Here is a 12,912-nt window from a genome sequence, read left to right on the forward strand (position 1 = left end):
CTAAATACTTGAACACAAAGATTTGTCAGGTCCACCACAGTATTCTGGATACCCAAAATCAATGTTAACTTAGTGAATACATTAACATATGGATGAATGAGTAAATAAAAATTCTCCTGATGTGATAAAATCAGTGAGAGAAGAAAAAGACAAAAAGAAGGGGACCCAGATTGATAATTTGGATCCAAAGAGATAATCGGTCACTAGGGAAGGCCACAACAAATACATCAGAAGTAATAAACAAGGAATAACAGAACTATCCAGAAAGGAAGATATAATTAAATCAATGAAGCAAAATTATTACTCAAACAATGCCAACTTCTGCATTTTGAAAATAAATCTTACTAAGTCTTCATGGATTAATCTCTATGTCGGACATATATTTTTAAAGATTTATTTATTTATTTTGGTAGGGGGCAAAGGGAAAAGGAGAGAGAATCTGAAGCAGACCTCCTGCTGAGCATGGAGCCCAATGTGGGGCTCTATCTCACAACGCCAAGATCATAACCTGAGGGGAAATCAAGAATTGGGCACTTAACTTGCTGAGCCATCGAGGCGCCCCATGTCTAATATTTTTCATAAAAAATTATCCTAATATTTACTAATGAGACTACACAACCAATTTTGCAAATTACATTACATTCCCTCATGTGTTAAATATGGTTTGAACCGCTCTGTAAAATCCAGATACAAAAATAGTTGCCTCTTCCTGTCTTGCAATGCTTGCTCCTACTTATTATTAGCAGGAAGTCTAGCTTTCCAATTTAAGTCCCCCTCCCCACCCATCTTGGATTAATTAAAAAAAAAAAAAAAGCCTTCATAAGACTCAGTTCAAAGAAAGTCAATTTGGCTTTCAAGCCAATCATAAAGGAATCTAGGAAGTCAAAGTCCACCACTGCCGTGATACCTCATGAGAAATACTGTCACTGTTCTTGCACAAATGCACTGCTGAGCTACTCTTCCAGTTTCCGTGCCTGAGCTGATGGTCTTCCTGCCACAGCAATGACCAAACTTGGATCTCCACAGGCTCTAAAACCAGTTGCTAGCCATTGGTGCTCAGGCCATAAAAACTGTCTCCACTCCTACATTAAAAGTCATCCAATGGGCACCCCTTGTAATCTCTGGCTACTTGTCATCACTTTTATTAAGTGTCCTATTTCAAACAGCTTTAGGCATCTACTGTAATAAAAGCTTTCTTTTGACTTTGGGATGTGCTATATTAGTATATTTCTTATATCAAACACATTCATTTCCTATATTGCAGCCAATTGCTAACATTTCATTTAGGATTTTTTAAAATCTATGTTCCTTAATTTATGTATGCACTTTTCCCTTGTGCTAACATTGCCAGGCTGTGATGTTAGTATTTATAACTTTCTAAAATAATTTGATAGATTTTTCTCTTATCGGAACATTTTATAAAATCTGGAAATTTAATCTCTTCCAAGACCAAAAGAATGTATCCTTAATTCTATAATGACTTTTAAATTTCCTGGGTATGACTAACTTCAGATTTTCTGATTTTTCAAATTCGGTAATATGGTCCTATCATTTTTCTAAAGATTAAAAAAATGTAACTACATAATTATGTATTACTGCATTTTTATTTCAATCTACTGTAATAACTCCTTTACCACTCCTAATTTCGTATGTTTGTGCCTTTCTTGTCTTTTAAAAATTAAAATTCCACTGATAGACTACTTTATAAATGTAAGACCAACTATTGACCTCTTTTTAAATTCTAGCATTTGTGGTATGTGTATTCTAACATTAATTTCTGCTTGTACATGGTTGTTACTTTATCAGCTACTTTTCTCTGTTCTCTGTAATTTTTGTTTCTTTTTCCAAATCTTGAGTTAAATGTCTAGCTCATTCAATTTCATCCTTTTGATCTAATGGAGAAAGATAACTCTATGAGTTTACCACTGAACTTCCCTTTGGCCAAAGCTCATATGCCCTATCAGGAAGCTATTTTTGAACCTGTCACTATGGCTACTTTTTACTCTTTGAAAAGTTATTGAATTTTTTTTTTAGATGTCCTAATGGATTTTACTTAGTCTATTGTTAATTGCATTTTAGTCAAAGAATAAATCCACATAATTTCTGCTTTTGAAATCTGAGATTTATTTTTGTGGCTTGACCAAAGATCATGTCTGTCAGTATTCCGCAAATATTTGAAAATAGGGTTTATTCTCTCCATGTCGGGTACAAAGTACACTGTTTGCTATTAGAACATTCTTGTCAATTATATTATTAAGATACTCTGTACCCATGTTTTTGTCTTTATTCAATTAAAAGAATATAAAATATAAATTAATAGGGTTGTTTTAATAGATACACAGAAGACTTTGCACTCTACAGAGTGATACAAACATGACATCATTTGGTTTCCAGAGTAATGCAGATTTTGCCTTGTCTTCATATTTGCATGGACCTTTTTAATAAAAGTTTGACAGGAGCTCAATTTCTGGATGAACTCACTTCCCATTTGTGTCCTTGTATTTCCACTCTTCATCTTCTTCTATTATTTTTGTTTTGTTTGTAAAACAGTAAATGTAACAAAAGCTCAGCTTTAGATGATCCTGACCACAATTTCATGAAATTATTTCATTTAATAACTTAATTAGCTCCATAATTGTTGTCAGGTCATAAACAACATGATGCAATTTAAGGAGCACTAGCCCAGGATCTGCATTTGTCTTGGAAAAATTGGTTCCTTTCTCTGGGTCTCATCTTTAAAATTCTGTGATTCTGTAAGCTGGACTGACTGACAGCTGGATCTCTGGATTTTTACTCTTGGCCTTTAGAAATATATAACCAGGGAGAACCTAATCCACGAAACCACTCTTAAAATTAAATTTAGTTTACTAAATTTGCTTGAATTTAGTGAAGATTGCTTGAATGCAAAGACTGCTTCTTAAAAGTTTAAGAATGAATGAAAAGAATTTTGTTTACTTACAGCATTCCCACCCATGACGTCCTCAAAGCCAAGCGTGGACATTCCAGACTTGCCTTCCTCTTCCTCTTCCTCGTTCTCTGTCTCACCTACATACTCCATGACTGTAATAATCTCCATCATGTCCAGCTTTGCCATATTTGTGTTTCTTACTGTGACTACTCTTTATTGCTGCCGACGACGAAAACAATGGAAAAACAAGAAAAGGTGAGATTCTAATGTAAGCTAACCACATGTAGTAATGTTTTAAAACCTACAAACTGAATATTGGAATTGGGGGCAGGAGGAGGAATATATATAACACTGCATCTCTTTATGACATCCACTGCCTTGCTTTAAGATGAAGCACCCCACCATGATCTTTGAAAATATCAGTAACTTTTTGCATAGGATCACATGTCCTAAGGTTAATTTTTCACAGCAGATAGGATCTAAACAATAATTTGGAAGAATATGGCCATTCCTGCTCCCTATCTGCCCCTACCCCCTAGGCCCACTGCCACACCAGATTGGATAGTGACAAAATTCCTAAGGAAAGGTACCTTCTGACTCCCAGACAAAAGAAAGCATTTCTTACTTTAAAACTGAAGGATCTTCCGCTGCCTTGGTATAATTCGTTTTGTTTCCTCCTAACATCGTATCTCTTTAAAAACCCAAGCCCGAGTACAAAGATCTCACCTGATCCTGAGTTTATCACTGGTCTTCCCTGTCTTACTTGCAGAGAATCGGCAGCAGTAACCCTCACTACACTTCCTTCTGAGCTTCTGCTAGACAGACTTCATCCCAACCCCATGTACCAGAGGATGCCCCTCCTTCTGAATCCCAAATTGCTCAGCCTGGAATACCCAAGGAATAACATTGAATACGTGAGAGATATTGGAGAGGGAGCATTTGGAAGGGTCTTTCAAGCAAGGTAAAGTTACCCATGTGAAAAATCTTGCCACGGAAATATGTTGTGTCTAAAAAGTTACCAGACCACTACCTTGATGCCTAGGTTGCATGTGCAATAATTATTATCAAATAATTCTTCACATCGTTAACCTCATTTTACTGAGTACTGTACTTTGAATCTCAATAGTTTTTCTTCTCTGCTGAAAAACAGTGCTGGGTAGGAAAGAATCTTCATTTATGTAGTGTTCAAATTATGAGCCATTAGCAAAGTTTAATTTTATTTCCTTTTCATAAAATAATTTTATGGTACATTTTAATCATAATTTCTTGCATTGTTTTTAGTGACCGTAAATTTTACTTCTCTTCCATTTTCTATTGCTATTTTCTCCACTTTATTTAAAATTTACTTTGACCTAGTATTTCCAGTTAAGAATTCAGAGCCTGGGGCACCTGGGTGGCTCAGTGGGTTAAGCCGCTGCCTTCGGCTCAGGTCATGATCTCAGGGCCTGGGATCAAGTCCCGCATCAGGCTCTCTGCTCAGCAGGGAACCTGCTTCCCTTCCTCTCTCTCTGCCTGCCTCTCTTGTGATCTCTCTCTGTCAAATAAATAAATAAAATCTTTAAAAAAAAAAAAAAAGAATTCAGAGCCTGACATGTGTAGATATTAAATAGATGTCCATAGAATGGCAAAGCAGAAAAGAGGAAAAATAATGTAAAAATGCCAGAAAACAATGAGCTCAAGGAAGGAGTATGTATAAGAGCCAAGGCTAGTCCATTTATTGTCTCTGTGAGAACTAGAAGGAAATGTCCCTTCTGCATGGATATGGCTCACAGACACACAACTGGGCCATGGAATGTTGACTTGGTTTTAATCACCAATTGTCATTTTGTCCAGGTGTTCTTGGGCAGGACACAACCTTACTGTCACTCACAGTAGCCCTCCTATGGAGGTTACATGATTAATGAAAATCTCACACATATACTCATGGGGAACCAAAAATATGCAAGGCACCACTTTAGGTTTCAAAAGGATACAAAGATGAGTAAGCCATGGTCCCTGTCATCCAAGAATTTAGATTCTGGCCAGAGATCAAGGGTTTAGGGCTATAATAACAATCTTATTGGATCTGTGTTCTTCAGATTTCCTAACATTTACAAATAATGCATTTTTCAAACAACCTGTGTTGAAAACAGTCCCAGTGATTTTTATTAACTGGCATCAAAAAGGTTTAAGTACAATCTACTCTTGCCATCTTTTTTTTTTTTTTATTCTGTAGCTCTGGGAAAGGCTGCAAAAGTGGAAGGAATATATATGAATGTTTGTAGATGAATGTTAATATGTATATGTTCCTGATAGTTGATCTCTTCCTATATAAATGTATCTCTCAGGGCTCCGGGCTTACTTCCCTATGAACCTTTCACAATGGTGGCTGTGAAGATGCTCAAAGAAGAAGCCTCAGCAGACATGCAAGCAGACTTTCAGAGGGAGGCAGCCCTCATGGCAGAATTCGATAACCCTAACATTGTGAAACTCTTAGGTATGAAAATAGAAAAGAAGAAATGTATTGCACTTATTGAAATTATTTGCATTTATTGCAAAACGGAGTCTTTCCAAGTTTTCCTCCTTCATCCTACACTTGTGCCTTTTCCGTTACTTCTTCATCAGAGGGACATCTCTGTTCCTTCCTATATAGTATTTTTTGCACCATGGAACATTATATTAAATAACCAAAGGTCAAAAAAATTGTTTTTTTAAATTGCTCATAAAAATGTTATCATTTCTTAATTTGTCTCTCTAGAATCTATAAATATACTGATTGCTAAATCCCTAGAATTAAAAACCAGCCCCCAAATAAAAAATCCAAGATAATGGTATTCATTACTTCTCTTCCTTTTTGAACAGAGACTTCTAATTTTTGTCTGAAAGAAAACTCCCAGATTTCATAATCTATTTTTACAGTGATATGAAGTTGTGAAACCTAAATGATTTAATATTTTAGGGTGTCCCATTTCCCTCTCAAATATAGCAAGAATTTAAAATTTGCAAATGTCCTCCTGGCACTAAATCTGAGGCTCTATATGCACATTTTTTTTTCTTTCTAGAATAAACACTGTAAAACCTAAATTTTGAAATGTTTCACTGAGTACTTCACCTAAGATTTTTGCCATTGTTTTTGTCATCCTTTCCAAAGTTCATACCTCTTCCTAACCAACCTTCTTCAAAGAAGTAGAAGAAACATAGAACATCACACGATCAAAACAAGCATCCATTACTAAATTCACTCACCAAATGCCTATCGAGCACTTACTGTGCCAGATACCCCGCAGGTGTGTGGGATTTAAAAAAGAGTAAGACCTGATTTCTACTTTCAAAGTGCTAACAGGTTGGAAGAGAAACCTCAAACAAATGGATGATTGTCATGGGATGGCAAGCCCTAAGCCAAGAGAAGAAAAATCTGATCAGTAGGGCTGGGAGCCGAGGCATTATAGCGGGAGTGACAGAAAAGCCGAACTTTAAAAGGAAAATAGGAGATGTGTGAACAGACAGATGGGGACAGGGTTGGGCTGTGATGATGTCCACAGAAGGCCAGGGCCCCTTATTTTCCAACCTTGGTCACTGGCTGTCGGAGCGCTCCTCGTGGAGAGCCACGGTAGACACCCCGCATAACAAGGCGCGTGATTTTGGTTGCAGGTGTGTGTGCGGTCGGGAAACCCATGTGCCTGCTCTTCGAATACATGGCCTACGGTGACCTCAATGAGTTCCTCCGCAGCATGTCCCCGCACAGCCGGTGCAGCCTCAGCCACGGCGACCTGTCCGGGGGGGCCCAGGCATCCAGCCCTGCCCCGCCGCCCCTCTCCTGCGCCGAGCAGCTCTGCATCGCCAGGCAGGTGGCCGCCGGCATGGCTTACCTCTCCGAGCGCAAGTTTGTGCACCGGGACCTGGCCACCCGGAACTGCCTGGTGGGAGAGAACATGGTGGTGAAAATCGCCGACTTCGGCCTGTCCAGGAACATCTACTCGGCGGACTACTACAAAGCCAATGAAAATGACGCCATCCCCATCCGCTGGATGCCCCCCGAGTCCATCTTCTACAACCGCTACACCACCGAGTCGGACGTGTGGGCCTACGGCGTGGTGCTGTGGGAGATCTTCTCGTACGGCCTGCAGCCCTACTACGGCATGGCGCACGAGGAGGTCATCTACTACGTGCGCGACGGCCACATCCTCGCCTGCCCCGAGGACTGCCCCCTGGAGCTGTACAACCTGATGCGCCTGTGCTGGAGCAAGCTGCCCGCCGACAGGCCCAGCTTCCCCAGCATTCACCGCATCCTGCAGCGAATGTGCGAGAGGGCGGAGGGGACGGTGAGCATTTGAGAGCGGACGCCTGCCCAGGGCAACGCTGCCTTGCCCGCTATGACACCGTGGGAGCCCCTGGCATCGCAGCCCCGGTCCCCAGCTGGGAAGCAAGGCTGGCGGACTCCGGGAGCATGCGCAGTCTGTGTCCCGGCCAGAATCGAGCCTGCGCAGAACTCACGCGGGAGACCGACGCATGCCCAGTCCACCCCGCAGAGGCAACCTGGAGCCTGGTGTGCGGGGAGGCACACCTCTTGGGTCCCTGAGTTAGCTGGTGGCAGGCTTAGACTCTGCTGCATTAAATTTTAATACGAGATGTGATGCAGGGCTTCATTTTGAACAGAGTTAATTCCCGTCCATTATGGAAGTAGCGTCTCTTCCTGGAAGACATTTAGGTCAAGTACGGAAAACTGAGAAGGAAAAAACATTGTCTCCCCACCCGAAGATGGGTGCTGGTGTTTTTGGGTTTTTTTCCTTATTGAATTTCTTTCTCGCATTTATGAGTAATTTTATATCTGTTTGTATTCTACAGAGTTGTGGTATACTTTATTGAGAGAGGGCTTCTAAGGAATAAAATGATAAATCAGTAAGGCTGTGTTCTTACTGTGATTTTTAAATTTCCTTTTCTGTCTTTGTGTTGCTTCTCCTGTGGAAGTTTTTCTTTTGTGGCCCTCGTCATAAATACCATCTGCTTATTTTATTCCTACAGTTTTTCTGAAAAAACTTTTGTGTCTCATTAATTTACCTTTTTCTTTGAAATTTTTATTGATATCTTTCCTTCACTTTCTTTCTTTCACTTTCCATGACTTTCTGTCCTTTTGGTTATTTAACTTTTTTTTTTTTTAACCTCATATATGCAACAAATACCCTGACAGACATAATAACTTTTAAAGTAACACTGTAGACTGATATGTATATAACTTCTGCAAAGTAATAGCATTTTCTTCTGGACATGCTTGTGAAGCTACACATTTCAAATTTGATATTCATTAATTTATTGCCACAGCCTATTAAATCTCTTAAACCATAGTTTACGAGATGTCACAAGATGGTCTTGTGGCTCTGAGTTATTTAAAACTTGATGTTTGGGGGCATTCTGACATTTTTTATCCTGACAGAAACCAATTCCATAGGCAGTAGAATTAATGTAGTGTTATTTATCAACTTTCTGCAGGACTATTAACCCAATCCTGTAACATTTTTATTGTTAAACAAAACAAAACAAAACACCTCTGGAACTCGGATCCCTGGTACACAGATTTTTCAGAAGACTTCCACATGATAACATCTTTTTCTAAGCTCAACTTGAATAATATGAATTTATTTAGGAAATGATATGAGCCCAAATTTTCCTGAAAAGCATATAAACGGGGACAAGAAAATAACCATATCTACTGCAGACCAACTTACTAATTCAAACTAATTGGTAGTTAGGACAATGGAGAAATGGTCTGAATTCTTAAAAGTAGATTTTCAACCATCTGCTGGAAGAAGCCACCTGAAATCTCCAAATCTGCCTCTATGCAACAACTTATCCTCTTTGCTGGAAAACCTGCCATTTCTTGCCCAAAGGCCCAGGCAAGCAATACAAAAACGTAGAAATTACCCTGGACTTTGCCCTCTTCTTCACCCCTGACAGTCTATCAGTTTTACTTTCCAAAACCCTCCTCATATCCCTTGCCTTTCAATCCAACTGCCCATTACTCAGACTCTATCACAACCTTCCTTCCATTTCAGTGCCAGCTGAATTCCATGGCTAGAACAACATGAGGACATGCTTATTCCGAGTTCTGATTCATCAACAGAGAAGTCAGAATTCAGGACAGAGACCCAGAGAGGTGCTTTGGATCAAAGTCAGGATTGTAAGTCCAAAATTAAGACAGTCATTCAAAGGGCAAGTTGAAGAATAAGATCGCAGCCTGTGTCCTAAACAAAAGGCCAAGAGGCCAATAAAGCAGAAAAGCTGGAGAGGCCCAGGATCCCTTGTGGACCTTTCATGTAAATATCCACAGCATCCTTGACTTGGTTCACACCTGTATGTAATAGGTACTCTCCACACTTCAGAGCGGTCTTCGGGTTTCCTCAGCTGAGAAAGTTTTATTATAAAAGACACGTAAGTCAAGCCAACCAAAAAAGCCAGCCCACAGAAAATCAGGGTCAGGACAGGTACTTAGTACCCAGCGTGTGACTTGTGCTGCAGGAGTCATGTTGCCCCTCACAACCAGATGTCCATAACCTGGTTCTATCACATGCCACTTTAAGCTCTTTTCTGTTTCCATCCGTTCTGCTGAATCACTGCCCTTACTTTTCTGTCTCTTCTTGGCTTTTACAGCCTCGTGAATTTCTCTGTGTATTTTTAGACTCTGATATTTAAGATTCCAAAGCAAACAAATCATAAAGATATTGGGAAATACAGTGAGTAGATGAGTAAGCAAGTAAATGTTACAGAAACCATTCAATTTTACTAAATACTTAAAGTAACTGAAAACTAAAATAAGCAGAAATCCCCTAATAAGGACCTAATAATGGTAGTCATAAAAAATAATACTCTCAGCTAGCAGTTACTGAATGGTTACCATATATATTCTAAGGCCTCTAAATATATTATCTTTAATTGTATCCTATCCCTGCAATTTCTGTACTATCGTTATGCCCATTTTTAGGTAAGGAAACAGGCAAAGAGAGATTGCATAACTGACCCAGGCCCAAAGAGCAACAGCCTAGTGTAGGACCAAAAGAGGCTGACCTCTCCATCACCATACTGTGGTGCTTCCCATGATTGTAGAGGGAACAACTACTGAATCTTGATTATTCTGGAGCAGGATCTGTAATTTACATGCAGTTTCAAAGCACACACTATACCCCTTATATTATTAATTTCCTCTCCAAGTCTTGAATAACAAAAAAAAAAAAAAAAGTGTATTTTGGCATTGTTGATTTAATCAAAAGTTCAAAGAAATGGCATGTTTATTTTTTCATTAGTTCTAAGTACATTTTCAAGTTATTTAAGATTATATACTCCGTGCTCTCTGAAACACAGACCCATTACTTACCAGTACTGTTTTCTTTGTTAAATGTAGATCTTTCCCATTTTACGATGGAAAATCACGGCATAAATTTATAAGGAGAGGCAAGAGAGAGAGACACAGTACCATTGTTACCAAGTGTTGGAACAGGCACCAACAAGCCATCTTAAGTGGCTGAGAATCAGATGTGACAAGAGCACCAGGCAGTTGTAGGTGGTACCGAAAAAAACACATTCCCTGGTTTGTGATGAAGCAGAAAAAGAACTTCTTTCCACTTTGCTGTATATTATAAACTGTTCCATGTAATTAACTGTTTTTCTAAAAGTCCAATTTAATTTCTGAATAATATTCTTATTTATGGATATACCATACTTTAGTTATTTTTGAACATTTGAGTCTTTTTTCTAATTTTCACTATTATAAACAATATTGTAATGGGCATCCTTATTTGTACATGTCCATAATGATCTCTTTATGGAAATTCTGAGAAAGGGGACGTCTGGGCCAAATGGCATGCACAACATTGAGACTTTTGTTATGTATTATCATATTCTCTAGAAATATTGTTCCCATCTGCGTTGTACAAGTGATCTCACAGCCCTAAACATTTGCTGTCACAGAGAATTAATCCTCTATTTTTTAGAAGACTTGTCTATTTGGTGATAGAAAAAGATTACCTCATTTTGATTTCATTTTTTAAATTACTAGGGAAGTTGAATTTTTCTTGTTCTTAGGTCATTTATAGTTTTTATCTTGGGAATCAACTAGAGCCCATTTTTCTGCTGTGTTGTTCATTTTTCTAATTGATTTGTAAGAGTCATTTTATAAAAAGAGTATTAGAACTTTGTCATAGTTTAAACAAAAGAAAAAATATATACATGCTTTTACCTTACAGTAGTATTTACTATATTGCAAAAGCAATACTTGTTAATTTTTTGAAAAGAAAATAATATCCAATAATACACAATGTACAATAGAGAAAATGAAAAAATGAAAAAATACCAACCAGTGGCAACTAACATTAACATCATGATAAATACTGTCCCAGCTTTTTTTTCAGATAGATTCATAAGTAGGTAGATAAATAGATAAATGATAGCTCGATAGCTAACTAGCTAGCTATAGAGAATTATTTTAAAAGAAAACAAGATCATACTGTTAACATTATTTTGCATTTTGTTTTTTCACTGAATATATCATAAACATCTTCCATATCAACAAGTATTCATATACAACCTCACTTTTGATGGTTGAACAATATTCTGTCATATGGACCTATAATAATTAACTATTATTCCATTGTTGGACATTAACTTTTATTTTTCATTATAAATATATTTTGATTATTAATCATATTGCTAAGTTTTGCAAATATCTATCTTTATATCTTTAGATATAACTTCTAGAAACGTAATTTCTAGATCAAAGGATACATATATATACACTTCCAATGCTTTTTAATATATTGACAAATTATCTTCCAGAATTATGTTATCAACATATACATCTTTCAACTAGATGAAAAAGTGAGTTTGTTTCTTTCAAATTCTCCAGTATTGAGAATTATAATGGTTACAAATATAATAGCTTAAAATTTTTATTTTGCAGCTTATGCTTACATTTCTTTAAATGCGATAAGGTTGAATTTTTTTAATGTTTTGGTGACAATTGATTTACTCTGTGATTTATCTTCTATTATTTTTCTATTGGGTGTATCTTTTTCTTGTTGCTTTGTAAAAGCACTTTATATATTAAGGAGTTAAATTTTGTCATACATGATTCAACCTTTTATCACATCGATAATATTTCTTTCTGTCTTTTACTATAAAAATTTATTAATCAGGAAAGAATGTTGAATTTTCAATCTATTGAGATGATTGTGGCTTTTTCCTTCATTAATCTGTCAGTAAGTAGAAATGTATGAACTGGTTTCCAAATGTTGGAATATCCTTATGTTCTGGGAATAAACTCTCTTTGGATGTGTCACATCAATCTTTGAATGAACTACCAAACCTATTTTGTTAACATTTATTTGCATCAGCATTTATAAGCTCATAAGATTAAAAGCTTATAATTTTCTTCTTTGTTAGAATTTGCTATCAGCATTACAATACTCTCTAAAACTTAGGAGTTTCTTCCTCTATGATCCTGGTTGGTTTATTTTAAAATAATGGTTACTTATCAATAATAGCAATCAATACACAGACCTATTTTTTAAAATATTCCTAAAAGGGTACAAATAAAAAATAAAAGAGCCCCTCTTCTGATTCATCTCTAGGCCTAGCCTAAGACAAACCACTTTACCCATTTCTGGTTTCAGTCTTCTAATGATTATCAATGCAACTCTAATAAATACACTTACTTTCTAACAAATATTCTTTCTGGATCAATCAACTAGAACAGGTATGTAATAGCTCCCTTCATAAAAGATGGGCAGTTCAGAACACTTTAACTTCTCTTAAGTTTCTGAGATATGTTATTAGCAGTTATATTGTTTATTATTATACTTTAAATGATACACTTAGAGATATACCACTGCTTCTGGACTATGGAAGATACAGTTAAAACTCCCACATTTCCACAATCTTTTCCCTCGTCCCCTGCAGGCTGTCACCTGTACAGCTCTCTCTGTGCAGTCAGGGTCCATAATATCTGCATTTGGTTCTGCAACAAATTAAGATTTGAG

General features: G+C 37.3%; 1 protein-coding gene across 4 annotated transcripts in view; it reads left to right on the plus strand.

Annotated features, from left to right (window-relative positions):
• The window catches only part of MUSK (muscle associated receptor tyrosine kinase), a 96,275-nt gene extending 83,789 nt beyond the window's left edge, over positions 1-12,486 (plus strand). For all 4 annotated transcript variants that reach the window (XM_004747788.3, XM_004747789.3, XM_004747790.3 and 1 more), the window contains 4 exons: positions 2,962-3,163; positions 3,678-3,869; positions 5,236-5,384; positions 6,539-12,486. In XM_004747788.3, the coding sequence (XP_004747845.1) occupies positions 2,962-3,163; positions 3,678-3,869; positions 5,236-5,384; positions 6,539-7,221 (1,226 nt within the window). In that variant the 3' untranslated portion in view covers positions 7,222-12,486. The remainder of the gene's footprint in view (positions 1-2,961; positions 3,164-3,677; positions 3,870-5,235; positions 5,385-6,538) is intronic.
• Positions 12,487-12,912: the final 426 nt, after the last annotated feature.

Source organism: Mustela putorius, unplaced genomic scaffold (assembly GCF_011764305.1).
Source record: "Mustela putorius furo isolate JIRA1106 unplaced genomic scaffold, ASM1176430v1.1 tig00000580_pilon_pilon_pilon, whole genome shotgun sequence".
NCBI classification, from domain to species: domain Eukaryota; kingdom Metazoa; phylum Chordata; class Mammalia; order Carnivora; family Mustelidae; genus Mustela; species Mustela putorius.